The sequence below is a fragment of the Pygocentrus nattereri genome, chromosome 26 (assembly GCF_015220715.1).
Source record: "Pygocentrus nattereri isolate fPygNat1 chromosome 26, fPygNat1.pri, whole genome shotgun sequence".
In the NCBI taxonomy this organism is placed as follows: Eukaryota; Metazoa; Chordata; class Actinopteri; order Characiformes; family Serrasalmidae; genus Pygocentrus; species Pygocentrus nattereri.
The window spans coordinates 12928125-12941569 of record NC_051236.1 but is presented as its reverse complement, the minus strand read 5'-3'; the positions used below and the strand labels follow the sequence as shown (position 1 = coordinate 12941569).

The 13445-nt window shown below is 37.8% G+C and overlaps 1 protein-coding gene across 4 annotated transcripts in view; it reads left to right on the top strand.

Moving 5' to 3' along the window:
• Positions 1–13445, top strand: part of grm4 (glutamate receptor, metabotropic 4) — a 228372-nt gene that overhangs the window by 162752 nt on the left and 52175 nt on the right. For all 4 annotated transcript variants that reach the window (XM_017697823.2, XM_017697821.2, XM_037534870.1 and 1 more), the window contains one exon: positions 12996–13131. In XM_017697823.2, coding sequence (XP_017553312.1) covers positions 12996–13131 — 136 coding nt within the window. The remainder of the gene's footprint in view (positions 1–12995; positions 13132–13445) is intronic.

The following is a 13445-nucleotide window of genomic DNA, read 5'->3' as shown; positions in this document are numbered from 1 at the left end:
ATTCATCCTTCTTTTAGCTACAGAGGGCTTGATGAACATTTGTGAAAATCCCTCCAATTTCACAGTAAGAAAAATCATATTAGAAATGATGAACACTGAGTTTAATGCTTCTTAACCAGATGGCAATTTATTATCTGTAAACTGTGTCAACATCTGTTATTTGCATTGTATATGAAATGGAAATCACATATGGTACAAATATGACAAAGCCTGTTCTAATACTGCTGTCAGGATGTTGTCTGAATACATTAAACAGGGTTGACAGTGTTTGGGCTGGGTGAGTAGCTGATGACATGACTTCTGTCACATGACTTTTACCAGGTTAGATAAATGTAAGGTAGAAGATTTAGCAGGTATAACAATACCTTATTGCTTTATTTGTTTGCGTCACATAATCAAATCTGAGTGTCAGTTTATTCCCAAATAGAATTGCTAGGATTTCACTCTGACATTTAAGCAAAAAGTAGGCTTAGTTCTGTAGTAGCACAGGCATCGAGTCCTTTAATATACTTTTCTTCTTTTACCCTGTTGACTGTCCTTGAATCACAACCATATTCAATACTTTCAGGGTTGCAGTAATGGGCCAAATTTATAATGTGTCTGCTGCTGAGGGACCTTGAAGAGTCGATTTTTGAAACAGTGGAATAGATTTGGTGACTTTTGAGAGGTGACTGCCACCGACGTGTTTCGCAGGGGGAGGCTGTCGGCCAGTTACGCTGTGGAGCCTACGTGGGCCACGACTGACTGATGAATAATCTTGAAACCCAGCATGCTTCAATAATGCAGCAAACAGACCACGTCACATTCAGCATACATACATCTGAAATTTTCAGATCAACATGATTTGCCTGCCATAATTGATTTCACACAGAGATCCTAATCGAAGCCTTAGAGGCCTGGCTTCATATAATCAAGTCTGAGGTTACTCATCTGTAGACGGTTAAGGTGAGGAATGGTAAATTGGCCCTCACGGTGTAACAGCCTCTTGCATTGCAAAACCCTTTAGAGTTCTTCATTCTTGATGAGCATTTGAAAACAGGTTATTTGACATATAGTAAGCACAGTTTGCACTGGCAGAATATATAGTAATGTGCAAAAACCAGAGGCCATCGATCATCAGGAGTGATATGTCTAACAAAATATCACACAGAAGCCTCAAAAACTGAACATAAGATCCTGTTTTAGTATTTACTGAGTCCATCTTCCATTTATTACAGCTTCCATTCATAATGAGAGATTTGCTATCAGTTTTTCAAAGAAATCTGCAGGGATGTTTTTGAACATCTTCAAAGCTTAGAAGTCTTAGAAGTTGGTTGCATTTTCTGCTTCTTATGATCCAAGGAATTCCAAACACATTCAGTGATGTTGATGTAATTCCATTGTTCTGAAAAGACCAGCGGCTTCTCTGTTTGATTTGCATACTTTCTGCTTTTTTCTGTTTCCATTGCACTCCTGGTCAAATTGCATGTTTTGTTGATTTTCTAAGTGAAAGTAAATTAACACAGAGAATTCTCTACAGAGAACAAACTTCTGCACATTTTAATGTACAATTATATTATGTTTGCTAAATGTAACATATTGGAGAAAAAATATATAATGTTGCCTGTGCAAAAGTCATGACACATAATTTCTATTTATTTTCTGAGTTTATCACATTGGAAAAAATAAGACATAAAATATGTGCCAAGGCCCCTGCTGACCCAGGTAGTGATGCTGTGCTGCTCTCAGATATAGATAGGCATAGTACCCATTCAGCAAATAACCAGTAATTGTGCAGTAAAATGTTGCCTGTGTAAAAGCTATGGCATATATTTTGTTTTATTTTTTCCAATGTAAAAATAAATTGCAAAATTGTGCACAAAATTTGACCAGAGGTGTTAAAACTTTTGCATACAACTAGTCACATCCTTTCAGACCCATAGCGTTCAGTTGTCTTCTCACATATTAAGGATGGACCGAAACAAATGTGGATTTTTTTCAGAGCTGAAGCAACAGTGGAGCATGATTTTCTTCTGTCTCTCAAAGATGAAAGCTTTAGTACTGCTTATCTGACGAGAGCAATATTGGTGGTCTACCAGGTTGTCACAGTTTCCCCATTGTTCCCCTGAGTGTGCTTGCTTCTTCCCCTGTGTTGTGGCCATGTATTTTTAGCTATGTGCTTTTGTTTTTGATTTGTTTCCTTTGCTCTGCATTTTTCTCCACCTTCCCTATTTGGATTCTCATCTGTTTGTAGTCCCTGGCTCCTCCCTCTCCCAGCTGTTCCCTTTTCTTTGTAGTGTTAGAAATTTGGCAAGAAGAGTCAGGAGACTGGAACTTCGGCATTGACTGGAGTTTATTTCCACATACAGAGTGTGGGTACAGCATGGTCGATCAGCAGGATCAGGAGTCTAGTTTTATTCATGTGCATGCAGACGATCATGTACAGCTTGGTGATCAATGTGCAGGTATGAGGGAGTAGCGTAGTAGCACACTACTTTTTGTAGTTAGCTACAAATTTTAGTAGCAGTAGCTGCTACATTTTCATGAAATGCAGCTAGTAGCTGTTGCGCCTACAAATTTTTGTGTAGCTATAGCAAATATTTTTGCTACAGTGTTGCTACAGGCTTCAGTCAATCCGAGAACCACAGAGCGGTCATTCACTGGGCTGGTGGCGACTGCGCAATCTCACCTGAGCCATGGACAGCTCGAGCAAACAGGCACATGCTCGCCCCATGCGCTGGCTTAACTAGCAGGCTTAACTCAGGGGTCACAACTGAAATAAGAGTCGTTTTGTCCTTTTAGCAATGATGAAACCACCTTGGGAGCCACATTTTATGTCCGTTTTACCTTCTTGGCTGTAAGTACATCTCAGTATGTGCTTATATACAGGCCGAACATATAAACACGAACTCGGACACACTTTGCTCTGCTTTAACCTTTAACTCAGCTGTAGCCGCTTTTCTTGCATCTCATGAAACTTCAGCATTTAAAGTGGAATGGGAGAATGTGAACGAGAAGCAGTAGAAAGAGATGCTGACTTCAGTTTTGCGAGTTGCTGCAGATTAAACATATTAGGAAACCAGTGAGTCCATTCATCTCAAAATGATCAATTCGTTTCGTTCTCTGCCTTGCTGTTTGATCAACAGTCTGCACGTCAGTCTTCAGCGTTAAAGGTTGGTGAATTAGCAGTTTTACGTTAACTCCAAAAATCTAGTTCTGCTGTGGAGCCGCAGCAGCTCTGCAGCACTGCAGAGATTATTCAGGCCTGATTCTCACCCCAAACAGAGCCTCAGTCACTGAATTTGGAAGCTAAAGTGTTGCTGAAGTTTAAGAAAGACTCTGAATGTGCATCTCTGTACATACACTGATCAGGCATAACATTATGAGCACCTCCTTGTTTCTACGCTCATTTTTAAATGCTGTGTCCACTCACTGTCCACTATATTAGACACACCTGCGTTGTCGGTTCACCCTGTAGATGTGAAGAGGAGAGATATCTCTTGCTGTACAGTATGAGCTAATCGTCCTCTAGTCCTTCATTAGTGGTCACAGGATGACCTGCTGGATATTTTTGGTTGGTGGACTAATCTCAGTCCAATAGAGAGACTGAGGTGGTTAAAAACTCCAGCAGCACTGCTGTGACTGATCCACTCAGACCAGTGCAACACCCACTAACACACCACCACCACGTCAGTGTCACTGCAGTGCTGAGAATGACCCACCACCCAAATAGTACCTGCTCTGAGGGTCCATGGGGGTCCTGACCACTGAAGAACAGGGTAAAAGGAGGCTAACAAAGTATCAGAGAAACAGATGGACTACAGTCTGTAATTGTAGAACTACAAAGTGCAGCTATATAGTAAGTGGAACTGATCAAATGGACAATGAGTGTAGAAACAAGGAGGTGGTCATAATGTTATGCCTGATCAGTGAATCTTGCTGAAATGTTAAAATTGAAGCAGTTTTATCTCAACAGTAGACAACACTGCACAAAATTCTCTGGTTTGTATTCAGTTATTTTTGTTGATTTTTGTCAGGAAAAACCTGGAATGATTGAATTTGTATTTAGTCTTAATTTTTGCTGGATATCACACCTTTGGGTACGTAAGTTTGATTGTTGGTCTTTTTTGTTGATCTTGTATATTTGCAGCTTTTCAATTGTATGTTTCTTTCTGGCACAGGATTAAATCCAGTGTCTTGTTCACACTTTCAGTTGGGCTTGTTTGGTGTGTCAGGTAGAGATTCACAAACAATCTGACAATCACGCTTTGAAAGCAGCTAAAAAGCACTACTTTTCAAAAAGTAGCTAAAAAGTAGCCACTACTTTTCTGGAAAAGTAGCTAAAAAGTGGCTAGCTACTAATTTTGAGAAAGTAACTACAAAGTAGCTAGCTACTAATTTTTCAGTGGCTATCCCAACCCCATCAATGTGTCACCAGTCCAGTTTGGTCACCAGTCCATTCTAGTCTAGCCTGGTCAGCAGTCCAGTCTAACAAGAATATTTTGGAAGAACCTTATATACATTGAAAACCTAAGGGGAAGAAACGAGGAGGTAAAAGGAGGCTGAGGAGGCATAAGCAGGGGTTGTACAAGGAGAATATGAATAGAGATGTAGGGGGTAGAGATTGGGGGGGGGGGTTAATCACCTTAAGGTCATGAGACAAAGAGTCATTTCAATACAAACAAAGAGGTGAGGAGGCATTTGCTTTAAACTCTACAACGAACATGGTTTAGACCTTAAGCAAAAAACATAAGAGAAAACCGTATATATTGAGAATATTTTCTCCCGGTTTCTCATATCAAGCCCTTCAGGTCATGGTTGTGTGGTCTACACATCACTTTGTTATGTAGTGGTCATGTCCCTTTGCTGTATTTTGCTTGCTGAATGTGTTTCTTTGTTTAAAACCTTGTAGTTTTTTATTACGTACTCAGTGTTTCTAATATTTTATTGTTGTTTTTTTTAATTAAAGTATAAATTATAAATGATTAAAGTAAATTATAAAGCACTCATTTCTCATTACGGGTCTCGTTTCTCGCTGTCTTTCTATTATTTTTTGAACTGCATTTTTTTCCTTATGCAAGTGGATTATCTTATATCCAATGTTCTCCTAAAATATCTCTTGAAAAATGAATAACTTTTACTTAATGGCTGTTTTGGCTGGAAATATAACGAAATAGGATGGGCTGTGATAACTTGACACAGTCCTAATTAACATACAGTTCATGTAAAATACAGTAGTGCTTACTGATCATTCATTCTGTGTGAAATTTCAATATGAATTCTTAAGCTGCCATGGAAGAGTGACATATATGAACGGCAGAATCTAAGTGCGTCTTGACTCTAGTTGACTTTTTGAAAAGCTTGTGTTCTTCATGATGTTGAGGTCAGCTAGAGTTCTTGAAAAAGTGGCATTGTTTGTCTTTGTTCCACACTGACTTCAGTAAACCCACACTGAGTCACAAAAAGTCCAGCTCTGAGCCATTGCTTCAGCAAAGACAACAAACAACCATTTTTCAGTCTCGGAAATGTCTGGAATAATACATCTGTTTCCTCGCCTCAAGTGAAAGTCACTCTTTAAATGCAGCCCTGAAACTTTCAAATCGAAATTCATCTGAGAGCATCGACTCTTTAAGTGTTATTGAAGATGTTGTGCCGAATCCTTTGAAGTCCTGGATGCTTTGTGAGTTTCTTCATTTTGACTTTTCTCACAGTGTGCCTAGCAAGGATAATTGACTCTGGCACAAATCTGAGGATAAGGTTCTGACATTGTGTCACGTTGACTCAGTTCTTGCCATTTCAGCTGCTAGTAAAAAAAAAAAAAATTCCAAAAAAAGGGCAACAGCAGACATTGGGTCATGGAAAATAAGAAGAAGCTGCTGTTCGTCAGCATGTTGTTTTGATTTCTTTGTTTACTCATGATTCTTCCTTTATATAACTATGAATTGTTTCTTTATTTAAGCATTATTTCTTGGCATTTTTCTGCCAATTATGTATGTTCCTTTTGTTACTTTTACAAGCTACAATAACAACTACAACAACAATAATGTTGTTGTTTTAATGGGTAAATAGATGAGCCCCATTTATAGCCTGAACAGATGAGAGCAGAAGCATAAGACATCAACTTATGCAAATTAAAATATAAATAGAATAAAAATAAGAGTGAACACACTCACACATAAAATCAGTGTTTATTTATATATAGGTCAATGTCAGTGTTTTGAACAAATAAACACTTACTACCCAGATAAATACCCAGATATCTATCCTTTTCTCAGAGGACTTGAGAGCCATGGTCAATGCCAAGCATTGGCTAAAGGCATATTAAGCTCCACAGTATTTATAATCATTATATGAAGTATTGGTTTATTGGATTCTTAAAGTTTATAATGCTGATATTTGCATCAATACAAATGTATTTCCCTTTGATCCTCTGGATCTAATGAATGCAGCAGGCATCCTCAAGTGGCCCCAGAAGTTATTAATGTAAGAGACTTGCCTGGAAAAGGCCCTAGTGAAGCCCTGTATCTGCTTTAGACACCATTGGGAAGAAGGAAAGATAGAGAGGGACTTACATTAATTCATTTATGTTACATATATATTTTTTATGGTGATATAAAACCTCAACAGTAGTAGTTTATAAGACTATAGCATATCTGTGTAGTTGGCCATTACAGTGTGTGATTTAAGGCCATTCAAATTTAAATACTTGTTCACTTAGTGATATTTTTTGCAAAGAAAGAAAAGAGGCAAGCCAGTGGAGTGAGTGAAAATATTCTGTTAATATAGCTTGGACTGTATTGCTATCATTTCAGAGGTGATTGGATAACAGATCCTTTGCAGAGGTCAATTGCCATCACAACATTATACCAAACCATCCCTCTGTTTTGCTTATTTTAGATGAGCAAGATTAGCAAATCTGTTTAAATACAACTGTCCAATTTCTGGATTTATTACCATCCCAATTCACAAAATAGTTGGGACAGCAGGAAATTATAAATGGAAACAGACAGCAATTATGATATTTAATGTTTCAATTAAACGTAAAATTAACTTTATTTGGGTTTTTTTTGGTATATAAACACTTATTTTAAATTTGATGCCTGCAATGTGTTCTCTCTCCTTTTCTTTAACAATATGTGGTAATCATTTGAAACAAAAGACACCAATTGTAGTGGTGAAAGTGAATTTTCTCCCTGTCTTGCTTGATTTAACACTTGAACTGCTGAACCATTCAGGGTCTCCATTGTTGTATATTGTTATTTATAATGCACCACACATTTTCAATGGGAGACAGGTCTGGACTCTTACTATGAGGCCACACTGTTATCACACATGCAGAATGCAGCTTGGCATTGTCTTGCTGAAGCAAGCAGGAACATCCCTAAAAAGGACATTAAATGCTGCTCCAAAATTTGTTCCCCTCAGCATTACAGATGTGTAAGTTATCCACTAATACACCCCCACAGCATGATAGACGCTAGACTTTGAACTTTATGCTGGTAACAACTAGGATGGTCCTTTCCCTCTTTGGCCTGATAAAACAACATCCAAAAACAATTTAAAAGTGGACTCTGCAGACCACAGCGCACACTTCCGCTGTGCCTCAGTCCATCTCAGATAAGCTTTAGCCCAGAGAATTTGGCAGTGTTTCTAGACGTTGTTGACATATGGGTCCCGTTTTGTACAGTACAATCCTTCTCTTCTCGCTCTATCTGGCATGCATTTGGCCTGGAGGCCAATGTCCTCTCACTACTCTCCAGAGAGAGCTCGTATTTTTTCCTGGGGGATCATCACTCCAGACCCCTCTTATTAAAGCCTAATCAATCACAGGGGACAATAACAGTATAAGCCGAAACACAAAATTTATGCATTATATATACGGAAAAATGTGTTTCTCTGCATCATAGATTTGAATTTCCTGAATGACCATATGAAGCATTGGGTAATTGTGCATAATAGGTTGAGATATGGGAAATGTAGCTTAAAAAATTATCTCAGTTTTAAGTTTGGGCAGCTGCAGAATGTTAGTTTCATTCAAAATTTCTTTATCTTTTAAAACCAGAGACAAATCACCAACGATACTGTCAAAGAGCTGATGGAAAACTTCCTTTAACAATTCAAAGGCAGACCCACTACATGATTAGCTACAGCATTAGCTACAAATGTGTACTGAGGTCACAGTGAGTCACATGCTGTGTCTTCTTACACAGAGATTTCTCTGGATTCTCTGAACCTTTTAATAATACATTGGGCTGTGGATAGTGAAATTCCGGAATTCCTTGCATTCATGTTCTGGAAACATTGTTCTTAAACATTGAATCTATTTGCTCATGCAATTTGTTCCAAGGAACTGAACTAAACTGAACATTGAACTGAACCTTTCATGAATTCTTCTTTTATACACATGATATCATCATCTGCTACCTATTCGCCTGCTTACCTGTGAAAAGTTCCAAAACTTTGCACCTTTCAAAAAGCAGACATTCAGAATTAGCTTATATTTACAAAAATCAAAGTTAATAAAGTGAAATATTAAATATCTCTTCTTTGTGCTGTTGTCAATTAAATACACATAAAAGTCAGTGTACAAACCACTGTGTTCTGTTTTTGTTTGTGTTTTATACACTGTCCCAACTTTTTTGGATTGTGTTTGTACTTCATATAAAAAATAGACCAAATCCAACCTATACAGTGTCACATGTGCTGGATTTCCAATCTTACTAACCACAGATAAACTGTTTTATATAGTTGTATAGCAGCACATTGCAGCATAAAAAAGTGATATAAAACATACTTCTGTTGATGCAATTTTGCGCACTATACAGAAAAATGCACTGACGCTGTATATTTATTTCAAGACTCTTATATTAGCAGTCTAGCAGAAGTTAGAAGAACTAAAATAGAATGAGGTGTGATGAGTCATAGTTTGACTTTCTCTACAGTTTGGCTTTGTAAATGTTCCCTTCACTCATGTACCTGTGGAAAAAAAAAAGGTCCCTTAACTGGAGTTCATCAGTCATTTGAATTGCCCTCTGCTAGCGAGGAGCATATGCAGAGCCCTGCGTATGTCTGTAAGATTCCTGCTGCTCATGTCCCATATGGTGCCTTTGAGAGTTTTTCCTCTAATTAACACCTCTGACTCTGAGCAGCGCTCTTCTCTCAACAAGGACAGGTCAAAGCCTTAAAAAATGCTCTCTCTTTAGCACGGGAACAAATGAACTGTCTGGAAGTTGGCAGGAGCTGCACATAGCCACAGACAAAAAGGAGTCATGAAGCTGACCTGAGATAACTGGCGGTTTGTCAACATACATCATGCATTTAATACAAGTTAGAAAGTTTGGAAAGGACAAGAGACAAAACTCGCTGTATTTCATTTAACTTACTGTTACTATCATTAACTGTGTGTCTGTATTAAAGAATCAAGGACAAATAGCTGGTCAAACTTCTGAGGTGTGAATTTGATACATTCTTCTCAAAGCATGTATGTTATGTATGAAACTGGTATACTGGCACTGCAAAAAGAGGTAAACCTCCAAAGTGGTAACTTTGTAATAAAATGAAAAAACATGCTAAATGTCTTATGTAATAAAATTAAGTGGGCAGCGCTTTCATATTGCAGCATGAAGGGCCTGGGGTTTGGTTCCCTGGTCGGGTGACCAGGGTCCTTTCTGTGTGAAGTTTTTTTGTTCTCCTCATGACTGCGTGGGTTTCCTCCAGGTACATGCTAAATTGCCCCAGGTGTGAGTGTATGTGTGATTGTATTTGTCTGCAGGTCTGCCCTGCAATGGACTTGTGACCTGTCCAGAGTATTTTCTGCCTTCTGCCCAATGATAGTTGAGACAGGCTCCAGCATCCCCCATGACCCAGGAGGATAAGCAGATTAGTGTGTGTGTGTGTGTGTGTGTGTGTGTGTGTGTGTGTGTGTGTGTGATGAATTTCTCCTGATTTCTCTGTCAGTCACATCATCACAGAACAACAAAAATAGGTTTTATCTGTTTTTCTTTTGTTCTTGGCAGGATGGAGATAAATGAAAAGATGATTGATTCTTTAGCAATTTACAGTTTAATTAATATCAACTTTCAAAAACTGGAACATATAAAGTAACTTTTTTGCATGGCATACTGATACTGACCTTTCACAAATATCTCAACTTAAAAAAATAGAATTACGAAAAATGTTTCTTTTAATAACGTGAACCTGAATGATTCATTTATTATAAATTGATTTGTAGTAACATGTTTCAATTTAAGTGGCAAGATTCTCAATACAATAAGATTTAAAAATAATTTTGTAAATATTTTTTGTCTCCACAGCTTTTTACAAGCTGTGAAATTCTATTTTTGGATTAAGTATACATATTGCAAAATATAATGTTTTGCTATTTTATTTCATTACCACAACACTTTGACAGTCACCGAGGTCTGTCTTTTCCCTTGTGTTGCACAACATTTTTTAGTTTTGTTTAATTTTCTTACAGATTGCAAGGAAAACATTATTCAGCAGTTAAAAGTAAAATAAATGAATTTTCTTTTTTATTAAAAATGACAACAAATTGCAATGACACATATTTGAACACAGTGGAAATGAGAATTAGAGTAAAATGTGCCAACAAAAAAATATATATATAGCTTCAGCTGATCAGCTAAATTATATAAATATTTTTATCTCTAGGATGAATATTTTCAAATATTATGAACATGTTTTGAGTTGTTTTCATGAGAATGAAATTCTCTTTTTTTTCATTTAAATTTTCATGAAAAGTTGACACATTGTAAAGAGCTAGCATTTTTAAATGTTGCAAAAGAAATGAAATAAAACCAAATAAATGAAGTTTGGGCCATTGACAGGCCAGTTTTAGGGGGGCTTGATTTAACTGCCTTTGCTTGGCCTGCCCCTGTTATTAGTGGATGGATAGCAACCGAACACTTTTTACTACTCTAACAATTCATGACAAACCAACATTTTAGAGCCATTTTAAATTCCTGGGGGATCATGACCCCAGGCCCCTCTTATTAAAGCCTAATCAATCACAGGCAACAGTAGCAGTGTAAGCCAAAACACACATTAGAATCTAGAGAAAAATTACCAACAGTATCTCAAAGACCTGATGGGAAACTTCCTTTAACAATTCAAAGGCAGACCCACTACATGATTAGCTACAGCATTAACAACAAATGTGTACTGAGGTCACAGTGAGTCACATTTTTTGCTGTGCCTTCTCACACATAAACATTCAACCCACACAGCTGAATGTGCAGAGTAAATTAAGGACTCCACCAGAGTAGCATACTGTAAGTGTAGGTACAACATGATAGGTTGGTAAAGAGCTTTTAAATCCTGTTAGCTGCAACGCAGGATAAACACACACAGTGCCATACCTGATGACAAAACACGCATAGAGAGAGTTACAATTAAGGAGCCCAGTGGAGCAATGCATTAGTAAATTGAGGTTTCCAGGCAAAGCAATTAAGTTCCGATAGAGCATGAGATCTCTGGAGAGACCAGGTTGTTCCTTCAGGCCTTTATTGCAACAGCCACATATACAGCACCAGCACCATCTGCAATACCTTAACACTTGACAGTTTTCTAGGTTACTGTGTAAAATCAACACAACAGGATGCACTGTGGAGAATACTGTACCAATGAAAACAAAAACCCACTGAAGGCCTAAGAGGATGAATAAGACCTAAAACCACCTCCTTTCATCTCTCTTTGTTCTTTTACATGGCTGCTCTTATGAGATGACTGTTAAATTATTTTTGGATTTCCTGTTCCCAGTTTAAGCTGAAGAAAAACTGCTAGTTCTAACAAAAGGATCAAGTAGTTGACAGATAGTTAGAGATGATTTAACTACAAGAGATTCGGTTCAAAGCACTGGACACTTGATGTTTGCCGTATGATAAATGAAGATAAAAGGGACAATGAAGACAATGAGATAAATGTTCTTTTCTTACTATACTTTTAAAGGCTGTTTGGAGTGATGTCATTGAACCAGTGGTTCTCCAAGGAACCTTTTTTTGTATGTAAGATACAGTACTGGACCCCAAAAGTCAGACCCCACCCCTGGTCATCTCTTTCATTTCCAATCAAAATGACCATTTATTCATTCTTTAAGAGATAAGACATGAGAAAATCCACTTGCGTCAGGAAGAGGGAAGTGAAAAGAAAATAAGTGACAAAAACAGGAGTTTCCAAAACTGGAGTCTTCAAAGGTTCAAAGATCCAGAGAAAATGGGACGCATGCAAGACCTGGTACACCACCCACACTGTCACTGTCAGATAAACAGCACTTAAAGCTTTGAGAGAGAGGAGAAATTCAAGCTCCACCTTTACGTCAGATCTAAAAAAATCCACGGGGTTTTCTGTCCGTCCTTCAACGATGAGAAGACAACCTAACACTATGAGCCTGAAAGGACGTCTAGCTGTCAAGAAGCCGTTACTGAGAAAGAAAACAGATGAAAAAGAAGCCAATATGCGAATCAAACAAAGAAGCTGCTGGTCTTCTCAGAACAATGAGCTGGCCTTAACATCACTGAATGTGTTTGACATTACCTGAATAGCGCAAAGCTGAAAACATAACTTCTAAGTCTGAACTTTGGGGGTGTGGGAAACCCTCCCCACAGATTTCTTTGAAAAACTGAAAGGGAGTCTTCTGAAAATATATGGAAATAATGGAAATTGTAATAAAGGCAAGAGTGGGCAGGCTAAATACTGAAAAACTTTGATATTATATTTAATTGTTGTGTTGTTCTGTTAGAATACATGCTCTCTGAAAAATGACTAACTTGTACTTGTTAGCTACTTTGCCTAGAAATTAAATAGATGAGGGATGGTCTCTTACTTTTGCACAGTACTGTATGAGAGTGTGTTCAAAGTACCGCCATGTAATATTAAGGCTCTATTCCAATTAGACCTATTTCCTAGAACTGTTTATCCAAACCACGAGGCATTTAAGGACCTTTATTTTGAAGCATATGTAAGAGGGAATTCAAAATATCTTCTCTTATCTTTTGCAGGGGGTGTGTGTATCTCCCAGTCGGTTAAAATCCCTCGTGAGCCCAAAGTGGGAGAGTTTGACAAGATCATTCACCGGCTGGGGGAAAACCCCAATGCAAGAGTGGTCATTATTTTTGCAAATGAGGATGATATAAGGTGAGTTCTAACAACATGAGTGTTTTCATATCCTGAACATTAGTGGTTTTAATCAGCCTCATTACTCTACAGTCATGACAAAGCATAGAAGTAAATCCCATTTTAAAACCCCATGAATTTTGCTAGCCCATGTTTTAATTCTCCACATGGGAATGTTTAAAGCCCTTGATTTCTGAGTGCTGCACCTGGAGCTCCTAATCAGACCCATTACGACCCAGATGTTCTGACAGAATGTGACTAAATGCCTTCACTTACATGCATTATAACTACTGGTCTGTAATTACAAACTAATTATTTTTGATTTGAAAGGCGAT